Source organism: Aphelocoma coerulescens, unplaced genomic scaffold, assembly GCF_041296385.1.
Source record: "Aphelocoma coerulescens isolate FSJ_1873_10779 unplaced genomic scaffold, UR_Acoe_1.0 HiC_scaffold_180, whole genome shotgun sequence".
Taxonomy (NCBI): domain Eukaryota; kingdom Metazoa; phylum Chordata; class Aves; order Passeriformes; family Corvidae; genus Aphelocoma; species Aphelocoma coerulescens.
The window spans coordinates 308,935-332,659 of record NW_027183528.1 but is presented as its reverse complement, the minus strand read 5'-3'; the positions used below and the strand labels follow the sequence as shown (position 1 = coordinate 332,659).

General features: G+C 63.3%; 3 protein-coding genes across 3 annotated transcripts; 2 read left to right on the top strand and 1 right to left on the bottom strand.

Annotated features, from left to right (window-relative positions):
• Positions 1 to 1,604: 1,604 nt before the first annotated feature.
• Positions 1,605 to 7,639, top strand: LOC138100987 (liprin-alpha-3-like; the record flags this gene model as incomplete). Its single annotated transcript, XM_068998832.1, has 5 exons — positions 1,605 to 1,780; positions 3,740 to 3,808; positions 5,912 to 6,075; positions 7,103 to 7,167; positions 7,469 to 7,639. Coding segments are annotated over 5 exons (488 nt in total), but the record flags the coding sequence as incomplete, so codon positions are not given.
• Positions 7,640 to 8,322: 683 nt separating this feature from the next.
• LOC138100981 (sarcoplasmic reticulum histidine-rich calcium-binding protein-like) lies at positions 8,323 to 12,371 on the bottom strand. The gene is made up of 6 exons (XM_068998827.1): positions 11,328 to 12,371; positions 11,136 to 11,230; positions 10,455 to 10,523; positions 10,297 to 10,351; positions 8,596 to 8,632; positions 8,323 to 8,470 (listed from the first exon to the last, which is right to left on the bottom strand). Exons 1-6 carry the CDS (start codon positions 12,325 to 12,327, stop codon positions 8,434 to 8,436), a joined length of 1,293 nt encoding a protein of 430 aa, XP_068854928.1. The 5' UTR covers positions 12,328 to 12,371; the 3' UTR covers positions 8,323 to 8,433.
• Positions 12,372 to 13,019: 648 nt separating this feature from the next.
• Positions 13,020 to 15,793, top strand: LOC138100982 (lutropin subunit beta-like). The gene is made up of 3 exons (XM_068998828.1): positions 13,020 to 13,114; positions 14,095 to 14,340; positions 15,528 to 15,793. Exons 1-3 carry the CDS (start codon positions 13,100 to 13,102, stop codon positions 15,762 to 15,764), a joined length of 498 nt encoding a protein of 165 aa, XP_068854929.1. The 5' UTR covers positions 13,020 to 13,099; the 3' UTR covers positions 15,765 to 15,793.
• Positions 15,794 to 23,725: the final 7,932 nt, after the last annotated feature.

Sequence of the window (23,725 nt, the reverse complement as noted above, 5' to 3'; positions counted from 1 at the left end):
AACTCCGGTATGGGGAGGGGTCCGGGGGGGTCCTGAGAGGGTCTGAGGGGTCCTGGGGGGGGTTGGGGGGCGTTTTGAGGCGTCCTGGGGGGTCCTGGGGGGGTTTCGGGGGGCTGGGAGGGGCTGGAGCGGCGGCGGGAGGAGAGCCAGGGGGGCAACTCTGGTATGGGAGGGGGTCCGGGGGGGTTTTGGGGGGGTCTTGGGGGGGTCTTGGGGGGTTTTGGGGGGGTCTTGAGGGGTCCTGGGGGGGGTTGGGGGGGTTTTGAGGGGGCCGGGGTGGGTCCTGGAGGGGTTTCGGGGGGCTGGGAGGGGCTGGAGCGGCGGCGGGAGGAGAGCCAGGGGGGCAACTCGGGTATGGGAGGGGGTCCGGGAGGGATCTGGGGGGTTTTGGGGGGGTCTTGGGGGGTTTTGGGGGGGTCTTGAGGGGTCCTGGGGGGGTTGGGGGGAGGTTGAGGGGGCCGGGGTGGGTCCTGGAGGGGTTTCGGGGGGCTGGGAGGGGCTGGAGCGGCGGCGGGAGGAGAGCCAGGGGGGCAACTCTGGTATGGGAGGGGGTCCGGGGGGGTCCTGGGGGGTTTTGGGGGGGTCTTGGGTGGTTTTGGGGGGGTCTTGAGGGGGTCCTGGGGGGTTTGGGGGGGTCCTGAGTGGTTTTGGGGGGGTCTCAGGGGGTTTTCGGGGGGGGTCCCCTGGGTCAGAGTCAAGGGGGCACCGTTGGTATGGGGGGATCTGGGGAGGCCCTGGGGGTTCTTGAGGGGTCCTGGGGGGTTCTTGAGGGGTTCCTGGGGGTCCTGCGGGGATTTGGGGGGTCCTGGGGGGTCCTGGGGGCGATTTGGGGGGTCGGGGGTGGGAGAGGGGGGGCCCCGCACTACGTGGGGGTCCCTGGGGGTTTGGTGGAAGGGGGGGGGGGAAGGTCCTGAGGGGATTTTGGGGGGGTCCAGGGTGGATTTTGGGGTGTCACAGGGGGGTCTCGGGGGGTCCAACGAGAGGCCGGCACCCGGCAGACCAGCGTGGGGCTGGGGGGGGGTCTCTGGGGAGGGGGTCTCTGGCGGGGGGGGTTTCTGGGGAGGGTCCCTGTGCTCCCATGGGCGCTGCGGGGGTGCCGTGGGTGCTGTGGGGTTTCGGAGGGGGGATGGGAGGGATTTGAGGGGAGGGTCCGGGGTGGATTTTGGGGTGTCACAGGGGGGTCTCGGGGGGTCCAAGGAGCGGTCAGCACCCGCCTGACCAGCGTGGGGCTGGGGGGGGGGTCTCTGGGGTGGGGGTCTCAGGGGGAGGGTCCCTGTGCTCCCATGGGCGCTGCGGGGGTGCCGTGGGTGCTGTGGGGTTTCGGAGGGGGGATGGGAGGGATTTGAGGGGAGGGTCCGGGGTGGATTTTGGGGTGTCACAGGGGGGTCTCGGGGGGTCCAAGGAGCGGTCAGCACCCGCCTGACCAGCGTGGGGCTGGGGGGGGGGGTCTCTGGGGAGGGGGTCTCTGGGGGAGGGTCCCTGTGCTCCCATGGGCGCTGCGGGGGTGCCGTGGGTGCTGTGGGGTTTTGGGGGGGGATGGGATTCGAGGGGAGGGTCCGGGGTGGATTTTGGGGTGTCACGGGGGGGTCTCGGGGGGTCCCCAGACGTGGTGGTGTGGTCCAACGAGCGGGTGAGCGCCTGGGTGAGCAGCGTGGGGCTGCGCGAGTTCGCGCCCAACCTGGGCGAGTCCGGCGTGCACGGGGCGCTGCTGGCGCTCGACGACACCTTCGACTGGGCTGACCTGGCGCTGCTGCTGCAGATCCCCACCCAGAACACCCAGGTGAGGCACTGGGAGGCACTGGGAGGGACTGGGAGGGACTGGGAATGGACTGGGAAGGACTGGGAATGAATGGGAATGGAATGGGAATGGACTAGGAATGAATGGGAATGAATGGGAGGCACTGGGAGGGACTGGGAGGGACTGGGAGGGACTGGGCGGACCTGGCGCTGCTGCTGCAGATCCCCACCCAGAACACCCAGGTGAGGCACTGGGAGGGACTGGGAGGCACTGGGAGGGACTGGGAGGGACTGGGAATGGACTGGGAATGGACTAGGAATGAATGGGAATGAATGGGAGGCACTGGGAGGGACTGGGAGGGACTGGGAGGGACTGGGCGGACCTGGCGCTGCTGCTGCAGATCCCCACCCAGAACACCCAGGTGAGGCACTGGGAGTGACTGGGAGGGACTGGGAGGGACTGGGAATGAATGGGAGGCATTGGGAGGGACTGGGAGGGACTGGGCGGACCTGGCGCTGCTGCTGCAGATCCCCACCCAGAACACCCAGGTGAGGCACTGGGAGGCACTGGGAGGGACTGGGAGGGACTGGGAATGGACTGGGAAGGACTGGGAATGAATGGGAATGGAATGGGAATGGACTAGGAATGAATGGGAATGAATGGGAGGCACTGGGAGGGACTGGGCGGACCTGGCGCTGCTGCTGCAGATCCCCACCCAGAACACCCAGGTGAGGCACTGGGAGGGACTGGGAGGCACTGGGAGGGACTGGGAGGGACTGGGAATGGACTGGGAATGGACTAGGAATGAATGGGAATGAATGGGAGGCACTGGGAGGGACTGGGAGGGACTGGGAGGGACTGGGCGGACCTGGCGCTGCTGCTGCAGATCCCCACCCAGAACACCCAGGTGAGGCACTGGGAGTGACTGGGAGGGACTGGGAGGGACTGGGAATGAATGGGAGGCATTGGGAGGGACTGGGAGGGACTGGGTGGACCTGGCGCTGCTGCTGCAGATCCCCACCCAGAACACCCAGGTGAGGCACTGGGAGGGACTGGGAGGCACTGGGAGGGACTGGGAATGGGCTGGGAATGGACTAGGAATGAATGGGAATGAATGGGAGGCACTGGGAGGGACTGGGCGGACCTGGCGCTGCTGCTGCAGATCCGCACCCAGAACACCCAGGTGAGGCACTGGGAGGGACTGGGAGGGACTGGGAATGGACTAGGAATGAATGGGAATGAATGGGAGGCACTGGGAGGGACTGGGAGGGACTGGGAGGGACTGGGCGGACCTGGCGCTGCTGCTGCAGATCCCCACCCAGAACACCCAGGTGAGGCACTGGGAGGGACTGGGAGGGACTGGGAGGGACTGGGAATGGACTGGGAATGGACTGGGAATGGACTAGGAATGAATGGGAATGAATGGGAGGGAATGGGAGGCACTGGGAGGGACTGGGAGGGACTGGGAATGGACTGGGAATGAATGGGAATGGACTGGGAATGGACTAGGAATGGACTAGGAATGAATGGGAATGAATGGGAGGGAATGGGAGGCACTGGGAGGGACTGGGAGGGACTGGGCGGACCTGGCGCTGCTGCTGCAGATCCGCACCCAGAACACCCAGGTGAGGCACTGGGAGGGACTGGGAGGGACTGGGAATGGACTGGGAATGGACTAGGAATGAATGGGAATGAATGGGAGGCTTTGGGAGGCACTGGGAGGGACTGGGAGGGACTGGGAGGGACTGGGAATGGATGGGAGGGACTGGGAGGGACTGGGAGTGACTGGGAATGGACTGGGAGGGACTGGGCTGACCTGGCGCTGCTGCTGCAGATCCTCACCCAGAGCACCCAGGTGAGGCACTGGGAGGGACTGGGAGGCTCTGGGAATGAACTGGGAGTGACTGGGAATGGACTGGGAGGGACTGGTCCCCCCAAATCCCCCCAAAATCCCCCCAAAATCCCCCCAAATCCCCCCCAAATCCCCCCGATCCCCCCCAGGCGCGGCAGCTGCTGGAGAAGGAGTTCAGCGCTTTGATCTCGGCGGGCACCGACCGGCGCCTCGATGAGGTGGGGGCGGGACCCCCCCCGGGACCCCCCGGGACCCCCCGGGACCCCCGACCCAACCTTGGGAACCCCCCCCGGACGCCCCCAGCCCCCAAGGACCCCAAATCCCCCCAAAAATCCCCCCAAAATCGCCCCAAACCCTCCCCAAATCCCCCTAAAATCCCCTCAAAATCCCCCCAAATCCCCCTAAAATCCCCCCTAAATCCCCCAAAATCCCCCAAACCCCCCCAAATCCCCCTCCCACGGCTCTCTGGGTGGGGAGGGGTCCCTGATTTCGGGGTTCCCCCCCCCAGGACGCCCCCAGACCCTTCAGCCGCTCCCCAGAGACCCCAAATCCCCCTAAAATCCCCCCTAAATCCCCCAAAATCCCCCAAACCCCCCCAAATCCCCCTCCCACGGCTCCCTGGGTGGGGAGGGGTCCCTGATTTCGGGGTTCCCCCCCCCCAGGACGCCCCCAGACCCTTCAGCCGCTCCCCAGAGACCCCAAATCCCCCTAAAATCCCTCCAAATCCCCCCAAATCCCCCCAAATCCCCCCAAAACCCCCCCAAATCCCCCTCCCACGGCTCTCTGGGTGGGGAGGGGTCCCTGATTTCGAGGTGCCCCCCCCCCCCCAGGACGCCCCCAGACCCTTCAGCCGCTCCCCAGAGACCCCAAATCCCCCCTAAAATCCCCCCTAAAACCCCCCAAAATCCCCCCAAAATCCCCCAAAATCGCCCCAAATCCCCCTCCCACGGCTCCCTGGGTGGGGAGGGGTCCCTGATTTCGGGGTGCCCCCCCCCCCCCAGGACGCCCCCAGACCCTTCAGCCGCTCCCCAGAGACCCCAAACCTCCCCCAAATCCCCCCAAAATCCCCCCTAAATCCCCCAAAATCCCCCAAACCCCCCCAAATCCCCCTCCCACGGCTCCCTGAGTGGGGAGGGGTCCCTGATTTCGGGGTGCCCCCCCCCAGGACACCCCCAGACCCTTCAGCCGCTCCCCAGAGACCCCAAATCCCCCCTAAAATCCCCCCTAAATCCCCCAAAATCCCCCAAACCCCCCCAAATCCCCCTCCCACGGCTCCCTGGGTGGGGAGGGGTCCCTGATTTCGGGGTGCCCCCCCCCCAGGACGCCCCCAGACCCTTCAGCCGCTCCCCAGAGACCCCAAATCCCCCTAAAATCCCCCCTAAAACCCCCCAAAATCCCCCCAAAATCCCCCAAAATCGCCCCAAATCCCCCTCCCACGGCTCTCTGGGTGGGGAGGGGTCCCTGATTTCGAGGTGCCCCCCCCCCCAGGACGCCCCCAGACCCTTCAGCCGCTCCCCAGAGACCCCAAACCTCCCCCAAATCCCCCTAAAATCCCCCCTAAATCCCCCAAAATCCCCCAAAACCCCCCCAAATCCCCCTCCCACGGCTCCCTGAGTGGGGAGGGGTCCCTGATTTCGGGGTTCCCCCCCCCAGGACGCCCCCAGACCCTTCAGCCGCTCCCCAGAGACCCCAAATCCCCCTAAAATCCCCCCTAAATTCCCCAAAATCCCCCCAAAACCCCCCCAAATCCCCCTCCCACGGCTCCCTGGGTGGGGAGGGGTCCCTGATTTCGGGGTTCCCCCCCCCCCCCCAGGACGCCCCCAGACCCTTCAGCCGCTCCCCAGAGACCCCAAACCTCCCCCAAATCCCCCCAAAATCCCCCCTAAATCCCCCAAAATCCCCCCAAACCCCCCCACATCCCCCTCCCACGGCTCTCTGGGTGGGGAGGGGTCCCTGATTTCGGGGTTCCCCCCCCCAGGACGCCCCCAGACCCTTCAGCCGCTCCCCAGAGACCCCAAATCCCCCTAAAATCCCCCCTAAATCCCCCAAAATCCCCCAAACCCCCCCCAAATCCCCCTCCTATGGTTCCCTGAGTGGGGAGGGGTCCCTGATTTCGGGGTGCCCCCCGCCCAGGACGCCCCCAGACCCTTCAGCCGCTCCCCAGAGACCCCAAATCCCCCCAAAACCCCCCCAAATCCCCCCAAAATCCCCTCCAAACCCCCCCAAATCCCCCCAAAATCCCCTCCAAACCCCCCCAAATCCCCCTCCCACGGCTCCCTGAGTGGGGAGGGGTCCCTGATTTCGGGGTTCCCCCCCCCCAGGACGCCCCCAGACCCTTCAGCCGCTCCCCGTCCTGGCGGAAGCTGTTCCGGGAGAAGGAGCTGCGGGGGGGGGGGCCCCGACGCCGCCGAGATGTTGCCCCCCAACTTTCGGGGGGGTCCCCTGGGGACCCCTCCCCTCCCCCTGCGCAAGGTCCAGCCCGACGGTGAGGGGGGGATTTGGGGAGGGGTCTCGGAGGGGGTTTGGGGAGGGGTTGGGTTGATTTTGGGGGGGGTTTGGGGGGGTTTAGGGGGTCCTGGGGGGTTTTGGGGGGGGTTTTGGGGGGGCTGGGGGTGATTTTGGGGGGAGTTGGGGAGATTTGGGGGGGTTCTGGGGGGGTTCTGGGGGGTTTTGGGGGGGATTTGGGGGGGTTGGGTTAATTTTGGGGGGATTTGGGGAGGTTTAGGGGGTCCTGGGGGATTTGGGGGGGGATTTTGGGGGGTTGGGTTGATTTGGGGGGGGATTTTGTGGGGGATTTGGGGGGGGTTAGGGGGTCCTGGGGGTTTTGGGGGGGATTGGGGGGGGCTTGGGGTGATTTTGGGGTGATTTTGGGGGGGGGGTTAGGGGCTTTGGGGGGTTTTGGGGGGATTTGGGGGGTTGGGTTGTTTTTGGGGGCATTTTGTGGGGGATTTGGGGGGGTTCCTGGGGGGGGGGGTTTGGGGGGGGGGTTGGGGAGGGCTGGGGGTGATTTTGGGGAATTTTGGGGGTCCCGGGGGATTTTGGGGAGATTTGGGAGGGTTTAGGGGGTCCTGGGGGGTATTTGGGGGAGGGCTGGAGGTGATTTTGGGGGGATTTGGGGGGGTTGGAGGTGATTTTGGGGGGGATTTTGGGGGGGATTTGGGGGGAGGTTGGGGGTCCTGGGGGGTTTTGGGGGGAATTTGGGGGGGGCTTGGATTGATTTTGGGGGATTTTGGGGGTCCCAGGGGATCTTGGGGGTAGATTTGGGAGGGTTTAGGGGGTCCTGGGGGGTATTTGGGGGGGCTGGAAGTGATTTTGGGGGTCCCGGGGGATTTTGGGGAGATTTCGGGGGGTTTAGGGGGTCCCGGGGGGAATTGGGGGAGGGTTTGGGGTTTTTTTGGGGGGGTTTGGGTTGATTTGGGGGGGGATTTTGGGGGTCCTGGGGGCATTTGGGGGGGGCTGGGAGGGGGGGATTTTTTGGGGGGGTCCTGACTCTCCCCTCCCCCCCCCCTCAGGGAATTCGCTGCCCCCCCCGCGGGGGGATGGGGGGGGTCTCAGTCCGGACCTACTCCTGTTAACGGTGAGGGGGGGGGGTCCCAAAATTGGGGTCTGGAGGGGGGGCTGGGGTCCCAATTTTGGGGGTGGGGGTCCAATTTTGGGGGGGGGGTCCAATTTTGGGGGTGGGGGAGGCGTTGTCCCCAATTTTGGGGGGGAATTAAAGGGGGAGGGGGCTGAGAATTTGGGGGGGGACCCGGGGGGGGTCCCGATTTTTTTTTGGGGGGGGGGGGGGAGGTTGGGAGCTGAGAAATTTTGGGGAGGGGTCCATTTTTAGGGACCCCCCCCCTCCTTATTTTCCCCTCCCCCCCCCCCCCCCCCCGCAGGGTCCCTGAGCTGACGGACGAAGCCTGAGGGGGGAGGGGTGGGGGGCACCCCCAAAATCCGCCCCCCCCCCCCATCCTCAAAGACCCGCGGGGGTCGGGGGGGAAATTTTGGGGACCCCTCCCCCCCAAAAAAAACTCGCTGAGCCCTTGGGGGGGGGAGGGGCTCTGGCTCTGCTGCTATTAAAGGGGGGGGGGTTTGGGGGTCCCCCTCCCCCAATTGCGCCCCCTCCCCCCTTTTTATTCTCCCCCCCCCCCCCCAACCAGGGTGGGGGGGGGTGCGGGGGGGTCTGCATGGAAAATCCAATAAAAAAATGGGGGAAAAACCCCAAAAACCGGGAAAATGTGGAAGTTTTTTTTGGGGGGGGGGACACCCCAAAATAAAATGGGTGGGGGTCTCGCAGGGATCCCCCTCCCCCAAATCCCCCTGAAGACCCCCCAGGACCCCCCAGGACCCCCCCAAATCCCCCTGGACCCCCCCAGGACCCCCCCAAGTTCCCCCTACGCCCCCCAGGACCCCCGCGATCCCCCCCAGGACCCCCCCAAACCCCCCCAAATCCCCCTGAAGACCCCCAGGACCCCCCAACCCCCCCCCAAATCCCCCTGAAGACCCCCAGGACCCCCCAAATCAACCTCAAAACCCCCCCAAGACCCCCCAAAATCCCCCAAGACCCCCCACGACCCCCCCAGGACCCCCCAAAACCCCCTCAAATCCCCTTGAAGCCCCCCAGGACCCCCCAAATCAACCCCAAAACCCCCACCAGGACCCTCCCCCAGACCCCCAAAACCCCCCTGGACCCCCCCAAAACCCCCCCGGACCCCCTCAAGACCCCCCCCCCCCCCAAAATCCACGCTCATCCTTTTCCATCCTTTTATTTCCAACCCCCTCCCCCCAAATTCGGGGAGGGGGGCGCAAAGGGGGGGGGGAGGGGTCTTCAAATCCTGGGGACCCCCCCCCCAAAATCCCCTCAAGCTTCGGGGGGCTCGAAGAACCTCGCGAGTGACCTGGGGGGGGGGGGGGGAGGGGGGGTTAAATTGGGGCTGGGGGCGTCCCCCAAAAATGAGGTGGGGGGAGGGGTCAGGGGGGTGATTTTGGGGACCCCCCCCCCCCAATTTGGGGGGGCACTTACTGCAGCAGCGCCCCCGAGAGCTCGTCCACGAGGCTGCCTGGAAAATGGGGGGGTGGTCGCGGGGGGGGTTGGGGGGGATTTGGGGGGAGTTTGGGGGTCCTGGGGGTCTTTGGGGGGGTCCTGAGGGGGTTTTGGGGTTGATTTGGGGGGGTCTTGGGGGGGTTTTGGGGGGATTTAGGAGGGTCTTGGGGGAGTTTGGGGGTCCTGGGGGTCTTTGGGGGGGTCCTGAGGGGGTTTTGGGGTTGATTTGGGGGGTCTTGGGGGGGTTTTGGGGGGATTTAGGAGGGTCTTGGGGGAGTTTGGGGGTCCTGGGGGTCTTTGGGGGGGTCCTGAGGGGGTTTTGGGGTTGATTTGGGGGGGTCTTGGGGGGGTTTTGGGGGGATTTAGGAGGGTCTTGGGGGAGTTTGGGGGTCCTGGGGGTCTTTGAGGGGGTCCCGGGGGGGGTTTTGGGGTTGATTTGGGGGGTCCGGGGGGGGTTCGGGAGATTTGGGGGGGTTTGGGGGGGGCTTTGGGGGTCCTGGGGGTCTTTGGGGGGGTCCTGAGGGGGTGTTGGGGTTGATTTGGGGGGTCCGGGGGGGGTCCCGGGGCATTTGGGGGGAGTTTGGGGGTCCAGGGGGTCTGGGGGGGGGTCCTGGAGGGGTTTTGGGGTTGATTTGGGGGGTCCTGGGGGGGTCCAGGGGGATTTGAGGGTCCCGAGGGGGGGTTTGGGGTTGATTTGGGAGGGTCTTGGGGGGTTTTGGGGGTCCAGGGGGTCTTTGAGGGGGCGTACCTGATTTGGGCGTACCTGGGGGTGAATTTGGGGGGTCCCGGGGGTGAATTTTGGGGGGTCCTGGGGGTGATTTTGGGGGTCCCGGGGATGAATTTTGGCGTCCGGGGGTGATTTTGGGGGTCCCGGGGGTGATTTTGGGGTCCCGGGGGTGAATTTTGGGGGGTCCCGGGGGTGATTTTGGGGGTCCCGGGGATGAATTTTGGCGTCCGGGGATGATTTTGGGGGTCCCGGGGGTGAATTGTGGGGGGTCCCGGGGGTGATTTTGGGGTCCCGGGGATGAATTTTGGCGTCCGGGGATGATTTTGGGGGTCCCCGGGGGTGATTTTGGGGGTCCCGGGGATGAATTTTGGCGTCCGGGGATGATTTTGGGGGTCCCGGGGGTGATTTTGGGGTCCCGGGGGTGAATTTTGGGGGGTCCCGGGGGTGATTTTGGGGTCCCGGGGGTGAATTTTGGGGGGTCCCGGGGGTGATTTTGGGGTCCCGGGGATGAATTTTGGCGTCCGGGGATGATTTTGGGGGTCCCGGGGATGAATTTTGGGGGTCCCGGGGATGATTTTGGGGGTCCCGGGGGGTGAATTTTGGCGTCCGGGGATGATTTTGGGGGTCCCGGGGATGAATTTTGGGGGTCCCGGGGGGTGAATTTGGGGTCCCGAGGATGATTTTGGGGGTCCCGGGGATGAATTTTGGCGTCCGGGGATGATTTTGGGGGTCCCGGGGATGAATTTTGGGGGTCCCGGGGATGATTTTGGGGGTCCCGGGGGGTGAATTTTGGCGTCCGGGGATGATTTTGGGGGTCCCGGGGATGAATTTTGGGGGTCCCGGGGGGTGATTTTGGGGGTCCCGGGGGATGAATTTGGGGTCCCGGGGATGATTTTGGGGGTCCCGAGGATGATTTTGGGGGTCCCGGGGGTGATTTTGGGGAGGGGTCTCACCTGGCCGGCAGGCGGTGTCGCACAGGAGGGGACACAGGTGACAGAACTGGCAGCCCTGGGGGGGGGGAGGGGCGGTTAAAGGGGGGATTTGGGGAGGGTCCCGGGGGTCCCCAAAGGGTGCCGAGGGGCTCAGGGGGGATTTTGGGGAGGGGTCTCACCTGGCAGGGGGGACAGGGGTCCCCGGGGTCCCCCTCGGTGCAGGGACAGCGGGAGCAGAGCCGGCAGCGCTGGGGAGGGGGCGGGGGGCTTAAACCCCCTCCCCCCTCCCCAAAATCCCCCCCCAAATCCACCCCAAATCCCTTCCACAACCCCCCCAGACCCCCCAAATGCCCCCCAAAACACCCCCAGACCCCAAATTTCCTCCCAAATCCCCCCACGACCCCCTAAACCCCCCCCAGGCCCTAAATTTCCCCCCAAATCCCCCCAAGTCCCCCCAAAATCCCCCCAAATCCCCCCCAAAACTGCCCAAGACCCCCCCCAGACACCCCAAGACTCCCCAAAATCCCCACAAGACCCCCCCAAAATCCCCCCAAATCCTCCCAAGACCCCCCAGACTCCCCAAGAGCCCCCAAGACCCCCCTAAATCCCCCCAAGACCCCCCAAAACTCCCCCAGGCCCCAAATTTCTCCCCCCAATCCCCCCAACCCCCCCGAAGACCCTCCCCAAAATTCCCCCCAGGACCCCCCAAAATCACCCCAAATTCCCCCAAATTCCCCCAAATCCCCCCAAGACCCCCCCAAGACCCCCCCCAAACTCCCCCAGGCCCCAAATTTCCCCCCCAAATCCCCCCAGGACCCCCCAAAATCCCCCCCCAAAGCCCCCCCGAGCCCCCTCCCCACCTCGCAGTAGCTGCAGTAGCGGCAGATGGAGCCGGGCCGGTACCGCCCTTCGGCCTCACCCTCCTCCTCCTCCTCTTCCTCCTCTTCCTCACTCCCTGGATTTTGGGGAGGGGTCGGGGGGGGGGGTTGGGTCACCTCAAACTCCTGGACCCCTCCCCAAAAATTTCCCCCTCCCCCTCCCCAAAACTCCACCTTCCTCCTCCTCGGAGCTGCGGCCGCCATCTTCATCTTCATCTTCATCTTCCTCATCTTCATCTTCCTCCTCGGAGCTGAGGGATTGGGGGCGGCCTTGGTGGGGGAGGGGGCGGCCTTCATCACCGCCATCATCATCATCGTCATCATCGTCCCCGTGGTGGTGGTGGTGGTGGCCTTCGTCGCCCTCGTGGCCTTCATCATCCTCGCGGCCTTCGTCGCCGCGGTGACGGCGGCGGCCTCGGCCTTCATCGTCGTCATGGTGATGGCGGCCTTCGTCACCTTCGTCATCATCGTCATCATCCTCATCATCGTCGTCATCGTCATCGTCATCGTCCTCCTCACGGCTTCGGCCTCGCCGCCGTTGGCCTTCGTCCTCCCGGCGCTGGTGGGGTTGGCCCTCATCATCCTCATCCTCCTCACCTTCCTCATCCTCATCCTCATCCTCACCGCCACCTCCTCCACCGTGGCCTTCCTCCCCCCCGTCGCCATGGCGACGATGATGATGATGGTGGTGGTGGTGGTGAGCGGGGGGCTCTTCCTCCTCCTCCTCCTCCTCCTGATGAAGATGATGATGATGATGATGATGATGATGGAGGCGCTCACCGGCGGAGCCTTCATCCCTCTGAGGATGAGGATGAAGGAGCCGCCCTTCCTCACCCTCCTCATCCTCCTCCCCGCCGTGGCTGGGGGGGTCCCGGGGCTCTTCGTGCCCCCCGTGAGGATGAGGATGATGAAGATGATGAAGATGATGAAGATGATGAAGATGATGAGGATGATGATGATGATGCCCTTCCTCCCCTTCCACTTGCTCAGGGCTCTCCTGGGGGTCCCCGGGGGGTTTTGAGGGGTCCCCGAGGGGTTTTTGGGGGTCCTGGAGAGGTTTTTGGGGGTCCCCGAGGGGTTTTTGGGGGTCCCGGAGCTCTCCCTGAGCCCCCCCCGAGCCCCCCCCCAGCAGGAGCAGCCCCAGGAGGAGCCGCAGTAGCCACGGCCGGAGCATGGCCGGAGGCGAGTGACCACTTGGAGTGACCACTCGGAGTGACCACTCAGAGTGACCAGCGCTGAGTGACCGGGGCAGCTGCGCCCCTCCCCCACCCTTCCCCCCCCCCATCAAAAATATACACCAATGGAGGGGGAGGGGGAGGGGCGGGGAGGGAGAAATTGGGACAAAACCCCCCCAAAAATTAAAGATTTGGCCCCGTTTCGGGGGGGTTTTGTCACCATTTTGGGCGGGGGGGGTCCCACATTTTGGGGGGGGTCACTCCGATATTTTGGGGGGGGGTATTTAAGGGGCGAAACCCCCCAAAAATTAAAGTTTTTTCACCCATTTTGGGGGTTTTTTTGCCCATTTTTTTGGGGGGGGGCGGGGGTAATTTGGAGGGGGGGACACACCCCCCAATATTTTGGGGGTTTTTGGGGACGGGAGGGGGGGGGGGGGGCCGGATTTGGACGCTCCGAGCTAAAAATAGACCCGGGGTGGGGGGAGGGGAGGGCAAGGGGGGGGGGGGGGTCACGCGCTGCCGCGGGGGGTTCTGGGATACCCCGGCCTTGATTTGGGGGGGAGGGGGGGGGAACCCCAACCCTTCCCCCACCCCCCCCCCCAAAAAAAAGGGGGAGCGGGGGCGCCAAGGACAATTTGGGGGGGTGGGGGTGGGGGAGGAGCTTTGTGCCCCTCCCCCCACCCCCGCAGAGCCTTGGGGAGGGGGAGGGGATAAAGGGGAGACCCCCCCCGAGGCCGCCCCCCCTCAAAGAGGAGCCGCTCCCGCAGCGCCATGGGGGGGGTGCAGGTGAGGGGGGAGGGGAGGGGGCGTGGGGACCCCCGAATTATTTGGGGAGGGGGGAGGGGGCAGCCCTAAAATGATGGGGTGGGGGAGGGGTGGTGAGGACCCCAATTTGGGGGGTGGGGAGGGGGGCAAAGAACCCCAAATTAAAGCGGGGGGGACCCCCAAATTATGGGGGGGGAGGGGTCGTGGGACCCCCCCAAATGACGATTGAGGACCCCAATTTGGGGGGTGGGGAGGGGGCAAAGGACCCTCAAATTAAGGGGTGGGGGAGGGGTCGCGAGGACCCCAATTTGGGGGGTGGGGAGGGGGCAAAGGACCCCAAATTAAGGGGGGAGTATCCCCAAATTAAGGGGTGGGGAGGGGTCGCGAGGACCCCAATTTTCGGTGGGGGAGGGGGCAAAGGACCCCAAATTAAGGGAGGGGACCCCCAAATTAAGGGGTGGGGAGGGGTCGTGGGGACCCCAATTTGGGGGGTGAGGGGGCAAAGAACCCCAAATTAAGGGGGGGGACCCCCAAATTAAGGGGTGGGGTGTGTTGGAGGGGTCGTGGGGATCCCCCCAAATGACACTTGAGGACCCCAATTTGGGGAGGGGGGTCCCGTGGTTGATTTGGGGGTCCCGGGGTTGATTTGGGAGGTCCCGTGGTTGATTTGGGGGTCCAAGGGTTGATTTTGGGGGTCCCGTGGTTGATTTGGGGGTCCCGGGGCAGTCCTAGGTGTGATTTTGGGGGTCCTGGAGGTGATTTGAGGGGTCCTGGGTGTGATTTTGGGGGTCCTGGAGGTGATTTTGGGATCCTGGGTGTGATTTGGGGGGTCCCGGGGTTGATTTTGGGGGTCCCGGGGGTGATTTGGGCGGTCCCGGCATTGATTTGGGGGTCCAAGGGTTGATTTTGGGGGTCCCGTGGTTGATTTGGGGGGGTCCCGGGGTGAGGGGGAGCGGTCCCGGAGCCCCCTCCCCAAATTCCCCCCCTTGTCCCCCCCGCAGCTCCTTCTCCTGCTGACCCTCGTGGCGACCCCGGTGGCTTTGGGGACCCCCGGGGACCCCGTGGCGGTGCGGAGCCCCCTGCCCGGGGGGGTCTCGTTGCCCGGGGGGGTGTCGGTGATTTTGGGGGGGGGTCCCGCGCGCCCCCCGTGCCGCCCCGTGAACGTGACGGTGGCCCTGGAGAAGGACGAGTGTCCCCAGTGCCGCGCGGTCACGGCCACCGCCTGCGGGGGCTTCTGCCGCACCAGGGTACGGATTTTGGGGGGATTTTGGGGGGATTTGGGGGGGATTTGGGGGGTGAGGGGCTTGCGGGGCTTTAGGGCGGCCTTTGGGCGGCGAGATTTCGGGGGGTGCCAGGTGGAATTTGGGTGGTCCTGGGGGAGATTTGGGGGGTCCTGGGGGTGATTTGGGGGGTCCTGGGGTTGTCCTGGGTTTGATTTTGGGGGCCCCGGGGTTGATTTGAGGGTCCTGGTGTTGATTTTGTGGGGGCCCCGGGGGTGATTTCGGGGTCCTGGGGGTGATTTGGGGGTCCTGGTGTTGATTTGGGGGTCCTGGTGTTGATTTTGGGGGGCCCCGGGGGTGATTTCGAGGTCCTGGGTGTGATTTGGGTGGTCCCGGGGGGGATTTGGGGGGGTCCTGGGGGTGATTTGAGGGTCCTGGTGTTGATTTTGTGGGGGCCCGGGGGTGATTTCGGGGTCCTGGGTGTGATTTGGGTGGTCCCGGGGGGGATTTGGGGGGGTCCTGGGGGTGATTTGGGGGGTCCCGGGGGTGATTTGGGCGGTCCTGGGGTTGTCCTGGGTTTGATTTTGGGGGCCCCGGGGTTGATTTGGGGGTCCTGGTGCTGATTTTGGGGGGCCCCGGGGGTGATTTCGAGGTCCTGGGGGTGATTTTGGGGGGGCCCGGGGTTGATTTGGGGGTCCCGGGGGTGATTTGGGGGTCTCGGGCAGAATTTGGGCGGTCCCGGAGTTGATTTTGGGGATCCAAGATTGGGGATTTTGGGGAGTTCCGGGGGGGTTTTTGGGGTTTTTGGGGTCTGGGGCGTTTTGGGGCTTTCGGGGAGTTCCGGGGGGCTTTGGGGGGGGGGTTCTTGGGGGGCTTTGGGTGATCTGGGGCCTTGCGGAATTCGGGGGGAGGGGTTCGGGATATTTGAGGGGGGGCCCTTTGGGTTGCGGGAGCTTTGGGGGGACCTCGGGGGTCTTTGGGGTGTCGGGGGGGGGGGGGGCTCTGTGGGAATATTGGGGTGCTTTGGGGGGGGGGTCGTGAGGGGCTCTGGGGACACGCGAGGACATCGCGGGGGGGGGCTTTGGGGGGGGGGTTTAGGGGCTCAGAGCAGCGCTGGGGACACTTTGAGCTGCGGGGTTTTTTTTTGGGGTGGGGGCACGGACGTGGGGAGGCTTTAGGGGATTATTGGGGTGCATCCCCCCCCCCCTCTCCAGGAGCCGGTTTACCGCAGCCCCCTGGGCCCCCCCCGCCAGGCCGCCTGCACCTACTCGGGGGTGCGCTACGAGCGCTGGGTTTTGGGGGGCTGCCCCCCCGGCACCGACCCCGAGGTCGCCGTGCCCGTGGCCCTGGGCTGTCGCTGCGGCCGCTGCCCCATGGCCGCCGCCGACTGCGCCGTGCTGGGGCTGGGACCCTCCTTCTGTGGGGCCCCGGGGGGGTTTGGGGGGTCCTGACCCTCCCCTCCCCTCCCCCCATCCCAAATTGGGGGAACCCCCCCCCCCAACCCCACCCAACGTTGATGGGGTTTGGGGGGGGTAATAAAGGCTCCTCGCCACTGGGGGGCGCTGTGTGTTATTGGTGGGGGGGGGGGTTGGGGGGGTTTTGGGGGGGTTTGGGGGGGTTGGGACCCCCCGCTTTGGGTGGGGGACCCCCCACCCATTTATGGGGGTTTGGGGTGGGGGGGAGATAAAACTTCCTGTCCAGCAGGGGGCGCTGTGCGGCATTGGGGACCCCTCCCCAATTTGGGGACCCCAAACCTTGGAGACCCCAAACCTTGGGAGCCCCAAACTTCGGAGACCCCAAACCTTGGGACCCCAAACCTTGGGAACCCCAAACCTTGGAGACCCCAAACCTTGGGACCCCAAACCTCGGGGACCCCAAACCTTGGGACCCCAAACCTCGGAGACCCCAAACCTCGGGGACACCAAACCTCGGGGACACCAAACCTTGGGACCCCAAACCTCGGAGACCCCAAACCTTGGGACCCCAAACCTTGGGAACCCCAAACCTTGGGAACCCCAAACCTTGGAGACCCCAAACCTTGGGAACCCCAAACCTCGGGGACCCCAAACTTTGGGGACCCCAAACCTTGGGAACCCCAAACCTTGGAGACCCCAAACCTCAGATGCCCCAAACCTTGGGAACCCCAAACCTTGGGAACCCCAAACCTTGGGGACCCCAAACCTCGGGGACCCCAAACCTCAGATGCCCCAAACCTTGGAGACCCCAAACCTTGGGAACCCCAAACCTTGGGAACCCCAAACCTTGGGGACCCCAAACCTTGGAGACCCCAAACCTCAGATGCCCCAAACCTTGGAGACCCCAAACCTTGGGAACCCCAAACCTTGGAGACCCCAAACCTCGGAGACCCCAAACCTTGGGAACCTCAAACCTTGGGAACCCCAAACCCTGGAGACCCCAAACCTCAGATGCCCCAAACCTTGGAGACCCCAAACCTTGGAGACCCCAAACCTCGGGGACCCCAAACCTCGGGGACCCCAAACCTTGGAGACCCCAGCCGGGATTTAACTGATTTAATTCACTACTGGAACTGGTTTAACTGGTGTCACTGGTTTAACCCTCCAATGGAACCGTTTTAACTGGTGTCACCGGTTTCACTCTCCAATGGAACTGGTTTAACTGGTGTCACTGGTTTCACTCTCCTGATCCCAAATCCCAGTTTTTGACCAAATTCCCCTTTTATTGAGAGAGGTCTGGGGGCAGCACCCCAAAACTGGGAGCGGGTGAGGACACCCCAAAACCGGGATGGGTGGGGACACCCCAAAACCGGGACAGGTGGGGACACCCCAAAACCGGGATGGGCGGGGACACCCCAAAACCGGGACGGGTGGGGACACCCCAAAACCGGGACAGGTGGGGACACCCCAAAACCGGGGTGTCCAGGAGCTTCTCAGGGTGCTCCAGAAGGTTCCGGTGTTTCCTGCGAGGTTCTGCTGGAGGTTCTTCCACGTTTTCTGCAGGGTTCTGGAGGTGGTCACAGGGTTCTAGAGGTGGTCACAGGGTTCTGGAGGTGGCTACAGGCTTCTGGAGGTGGCTACAAGGTTGTGGAGGTGGCTACATGGTTCTGGTGGTGGCTACAAGGTTCTGGAGGTGGCTAAAATGTTCTGGTGGTGGTTATAGGGTTCTGGAGGTGGTTACAGGGTTGTGGAGGTGGCTACAGGCTTCTGGAGGTGGCTACAGGGTTCTGGAGGTGGTCACAGGGTTCTGGAGGTGGTCACAGGGTTCTAGAGGTGGCTACAGGCTTCTGGAGGTGGCTACAATGTTCTGGTGGTGGCTACAGGCTTCTGGAGGTGGCTACAGGGTTCTAGAGGTGGCTACAGGGCTCTAGCAGTGGCTACAAGGTTCTGGAGGTGGCTACAGGGTTCTGGAGGTGGTTACAGAGTTCTAGAGGTGGCTACAGGGCTCTAGCAGTGGCTACAAGGTTCTGGATGTGGCTACAGGGTTCTGGATGTGGCTACAGTGTTCTGCAGGTGGCCACCACGTTCTAGAGCTGTCTATGGGCTTCTAGAGGTGTCTGTGGCCACGCCCACCTCTGGAGGGGCCGGAGGTGCTCACACCACCACACCTTTCCCTCTCCTGGGGATCTCTTCCCCGGCTTCCACCCCTGAGCTCTCCCAGCCTTCCACCACCAGCCTGGTGATGGAGTTGCGGTCATCGGACACGGCGGCCGCTGCCTTGACGGGGCCGGCGCTCACCCGGGCAGGCTTCTGGGAGACGTCCAGGGTGACGCGGTCGGACGCGGTGACCGCGGCGGGGGCGGGACTCCCTGGCACCATGCGGGTGTAGGTGTCCTCCAAACCGTCCAGGTGGACCTTCTTCAGGGACAGCTCCAGGCCCAGCACCACGGAATGCAGGTTGTAGTCCAGGGGGTTGCAGAAGTCGATAGCCAAGGTGAAGGACTCGGCCTCGTAGGACAAGACCCCCACACAGCCCTTCAAGAAGGGGCTGGAGAACTTGCAGGAGTCCTCGGAGCCGGGGGGCAACGAGGGGAGCGGGGGGACGGAGCAGTGGCCGTTGTAGAAGTAGGTCCTGGTGGGAGCAATGGGGGGGTGGGATCAGTGGGAGATGGTCCCACCACCCATGGGAGGAGCTGGGATCGCTGGGGGATGGTGGTGAGACCAGGAGGAGATGGAAGAACAACCCCTGGTGATGATCCCCGCTGAGCCCTGGGTGTTGATCCCACCATGGGATGAAGATCCCACCTCCATGGCATGAAGATCCCACCTCCATGGGATGAAGACCCCACCTCCATGGCATGAAGACCCCACTGCCATGGCATGAAGACTCCACCACCACAGGATGAAGACCCCACCTCCATGAGATGAAGATCCCACCTCCATGAGATGAAGACCCCACCTCCATGGCATGAAGACCCCACCACCATGAGATGGAGACCCCACCTCCATGAGATGGAGACCCCACCTCCATGAGATGAAGATCCCACCTCCACGGCATGAAGACCCCACCTCCATGAGATGAAGACCCCACCTCCATGAGATGGAGACCCCACCTCCATGAGATGAAGATCCCACCTCCACGGCATGAAGACCCCACCTCCATGAGATGAAGACCCCACCTCCATGAGATGAAGACCCCACCTCCATGAGATGGAGACCCCACCTCCATGAGATGAAGACCCCACCTCCATGAGATGGAGACCCCACCTCCATGAGATGAAGATCCCACCTCCACGGGATGAAGACCCCACCACCATGGCATGAAGACCCCACAACCACAGGATGAAGATCCCACCACCATGGCATGAAGACCCCACCTCCATGGCATGAAGATCCCACCACCATGAGATGAAGACCCCACCTCCATGGCATGAAGACCCCACCTCCATGAGATGAAGACCCCCCCACCACGGCATGAAGACCCCACCACCACAGGATGAAGACCCCACCACCATGGCATGAAGACCCCACCGGAGCTGCCCCCTGCACCCTGAAGGTCCCGCTCTGGCCACGGCTCTCCCCACGCCCCTCCCCGGCCTCACCTGGGGTTCTCCAGGGTGATGTTCTGGGTCTTGTTGGAGATCTGGATCTCCACCGTGCGCTTCAACATCTCGCCACGGGATCTTCTCAGCGCTGGAATTCCTTCCTCAGCTCCGGAATCTCCTCAGCTCCGGAATCTCCTCAGCTCCGGGATCTCCTCAGCTCCGGAATCTCCTCAGCTCCAGGATCTCCTCAGCTCCGGGCTCTCCTCAGCTCCAGATCCTTCTCCCCCCACTCCGGGATCACTTCCCGGTGTGATCCGGGGCTGGTCCCGGTGCGGACGCTCCGCTCGGGCGTGACGTGAGTCATCGTTTGCTGCCTGCAGGAAGCTCCAGGATTTCCAGGTGTTTCCTTGGAATGTGCACTTTGCACCCTGTTTAACGACGGAGGGCGCCAGCGCCGCCCCCTCCCTGCCCATCGCTCAGCCAATTTTGGGGTTGTTCGTCATCACCCATCCCAGTTCGTCCCACCCATCCCAGTTCGTCCCAATCCCAGTTCATCCCCACCCATCCCAGTTCATCCCACCCATCCCAGTTCGTCCCACCAATCCCAGTTCGTCCCACTAATCCCAGGTCATCCCCACCCATCCCAGTTCGTCCCACTAATCCCAGTTCATCCCACCAATCCCAGTTCATCCCCACCCATCCCAGTTCATCCCACTAATCCCAGTTCGTCCCACCCATCCCAGTTCATCCCACTAATCCCAGTCCCTCCCACTAATCCCAGTCCCTCCCACTAATCCCAGTCCATCCCACCCATCCCAGTTCGTCCCACCCATCCCAGCTCATCCCACATCCCTCAGCTCTGGGATCTCCTCCTCAGCTCCGGGATCTCCTCAGCTCCGGGATCTCCTCAGCTCCGGGATCTCCTCAGCTCCGGGCTCTCCTCAGCTCCGGGATCTCCTCAGCTCTGGAATCTCCTCCTCAGCTCCGGGATCTCCTCCTCAGCTCTGGGATCTCCTCAGCTCTGGAATCTCCTCCTCAGCTCCGGGCTCTCCTCAGCTCCAGGATCTCCTCAGCTCCGGGATCTCCTCAGCTCCGGGATCTCCTCAGCTCCGGGATCTCCTCCTCAGGTCTGGGATCTCCTCAGCTCTGGAATCTCCTCCTCAGCTCCAGGATCTCCTCAGCTCCAGGATCTCCTCAGCTCCGGAATCTCCTCAGCTCCAGAATCTCCTCAGCTCCGGGATCTCCTCAGCTCCGGGCTCTCCCTGGCTCCAGACCCTTTTTCCCCCACCCCGGGATCCCCTCGCGGTGTTGCCGCCACAGCCGGGGCCCTTTCCCGGCGGTCTCGGGGCCGAGCCGGGCGCTGCTTCCACAATTCCCAAACCTCCGCTCATTCTCAGGACTCAGCAGTTTCGCTTTCCCTGGGAAGCTTCCCAAGCCCCGCCTCTTCCTTCTCATGGAATTTTGGCGCCGTTACAGAATTGGGTGCGAATAGACCCAAAATCCACCCGGATTTGGAGCCTCCCTGAAGCTGCCCATCCCGGGATGTGCCAGGCTCGGGAGGGACACACCTGGCGCAGGTACCTGGGGCTGCAACACCCGGCCCCACCCGCGAGGGGTGCAGGGGTGGGGTCCCCACATGGGACAGGGAACTGGTGGAACTGGTGGAACTGGTGGAACTGGTGGAACTGGTTTAATTGGATTAACGGGTTTATCCAATGAAGTTCCATGCAGTGAGGTTCCCTCCCCCCAGATCCCACATGGCCCCTCCCCCGATCCCAAATCCCCCACCCCAGATCCCAGATTCTTTCCCAGATCCGGGGTTCCCACCACAATCCCAGATACCGCCCTCCCAACCCCCCAGCCCAGCACCCCCTCTAACCCCAGACCCTCCCAATTCCCGGATTCCCCCCGATCCCAAATTCCCTGCCCGTAACAGACCCACCCAGATCCCAAACCTCAGGTTTTTCACTGCATGGATCAAGTTTATAAAAAAAAAAACAAACCCTGTTTTATTGACCAAAGCAAAGAGGGGGGTGAGGGAGGTTTGGGATGGGGGAACCCAAACCCTGGGGTGTCCGTGAGGCTCCAGGGGTGTCTGAGGTCCCTCTGATGGTGCTGCACGGTCAGGGGCGGGAAAGGTGAGGGGAGAAAAGGGAGGGAAAGGTGAGGGGGAAAAGGGAGGGAAAGGTGAGGGGAGAAAAGGGTGGAGAAGGTGAGGGGAGAAAAAGGAGGGAAAGATGAGGGGAGAAAAGGGAGGGAAAGGTGAGGGGAAAAGGGAGGGAAAGGTGAGGGGAGAAAAGGGGGGGAAAGGTGAGGGGGGAAAAGGGAGGGAAACGTGAGGGGAGAAAAGGGAGGGAAAGGTGAGGGGGGAAAGGGAGGGAAAATGTGAGGGGAGAAAAGGGAGGGAAAGGTGAGGGGAGAAAAGGGAGGGAATCGTGAGGGGGAAAGGGAGGGAAAGGTGAGGGGAGAAAAGGGAGGGAAAGGTGGGGAGAAAAGGGAGGGAAAGGTGAGGGGAGAAAAGGGAGGGAAAGGTGAGGGGAGAAAAGGAGAGGAAAGGTGAGGGGGAAAAGGTGAGAACCATGAGTGGAAAAAAGGCCAGGAAACGCGAGGGGAAACGAGAAGGAAAGCTGGATGTGGTTTTCTACGCCGGGTGGCCGTCTCTTTCCCACCTTCCCACTCATTGCTCCTCCACCACCACCCTGATGACTGAGTGGCTGACGTTGGACATGGTGGCCGTCACCTTGACGGGGCCAGCGCTCACTGCGGCAGTCCCAGGGGAGTGGTCCAGGGCGATGAGGTCGGACGCGGTGATGGTGGAAGGGCGGGACCTGCGCTCGGCCATGCGGGCGTAGGTGTCCTCCAAGCTGCCCAGGTGGGCCTTGCACAGGGACAGCTCCAGGCCCAGCTCCATGGAATATTTGCCGTAGTCGATGGGGTTGGAGAAGTGGATGGCCAAGGTGAAGGACTCGGCCTCGAAGGCCAGGATCCCCGCGACGCCCAAGAAGACGGAGCTGGCGTAGAACCGGGAGCAATCTGAGGAGTGAGGGGGCAACGTGGACCGGGGGGGTACAGAGCAGAAACCACAGTTGAAGTAGGTCCTGGAGGGAGAAACAGGGAGGGATCAGTGGGAGATGGGGATGGGATCACCGGGAAACCCCTGGGAGTTGATCCCAGCCCGGCATGAAGGTCCTGCCCGGAGCTTCCCCTCTGCACCCCCATGTCCCCCCGATGTCCCTCCGGACTCACCTGGGGTTCTCCAGGGTGATGTTCTGGGTGTCGTTGGAGATCTGGATCTCCACAGTGCGGCTCAGTTCGCCCCCCATCCTGGCTCGGGATCGGCTCAGCTCCGGGCTGGCTCCAGAGCCTTCTGCTCCCACTCTGGGGTCTCCTCCCTTTATTGTCAGCCCGGCCGGGGCCGGTCCCTGATGTCACTCCCCACCCAGAGGTCACATGGATCCTCAGGTCCCCTTTCCTGCACAGTCCGTGATTTCCCAGAAAGCATTTTCACTTTCACCTGGAAACTTTCCAGATTGGGTTCCCGGCTTCCCATTGGTCAATACGTTTTTGGCACCGTTACAGAATCCCGAGTAATCAGACCCAAAACCCACCCGGATTTGGAGCCTCCCTGAAGTCGCCCATCCCGGGATGTGCCAGGCTCGGGAGGGACACACCTGGCGCAGGTACCCGGGGCTGCAACACCCGGCCCCACCCGCGAGAGGTGCAGGGGTGGGGTCCCCACATGGGACAGGGAACTGGTGGAACTGGTTTAACTCTCCAGTGGAACTGGTGTGACTGCTTTATTTCTCTAACAGAACTGGTTTCACCGATTCACTCCTCCAATGGAACTGGTTTAACTGGTGTCACTGGTTTAACTCTCCAGTGGAACTGGTTTAACTGGTGTCACTGGTTTAACTCTCCAATGGAACGGGTTTAACTTGTTTAACTGGTTTAACTCTCCAATGGAACTGGTTTAACTGGTGTCACTGGTTTAACTCTCCAGTGGAACTGGTGTGACTGCTTTATTTCTCTAACAGAACTGGTTTCACTGATTCACTTCTCCAATGGAACGGGTTTAACTGGTGTCACTGGTTTAACTCTCCAATGGAACGGGTTTAACTTGTTTAACTGGTTTAACTCTCCAATGGAACTGGTTTAACTGGTGTCACTGGTTTAACTCTCCAGTGGAACTGGTTTAACTGGTGTCACTGGTTTCACTCTCCAATGGAACTGGTTTAGCTGGTGTCACTGGTTTAACTCTCCAGTGGAACTGGTGTGACTGCTTTATTTCTCTAACAGAACTGGTTTCACCGATTCACTTCTCCAATGGAACTGGTTGAACTGGTGTCACTGGTTTAACTCTCCAATGGAACTGGTTTAACTGGTGTCACTGGTTTCACTCTCCAATGGAGCTGGTTGAACTGGTGTCACTGGTTTAACTCTCCAATGGAACTG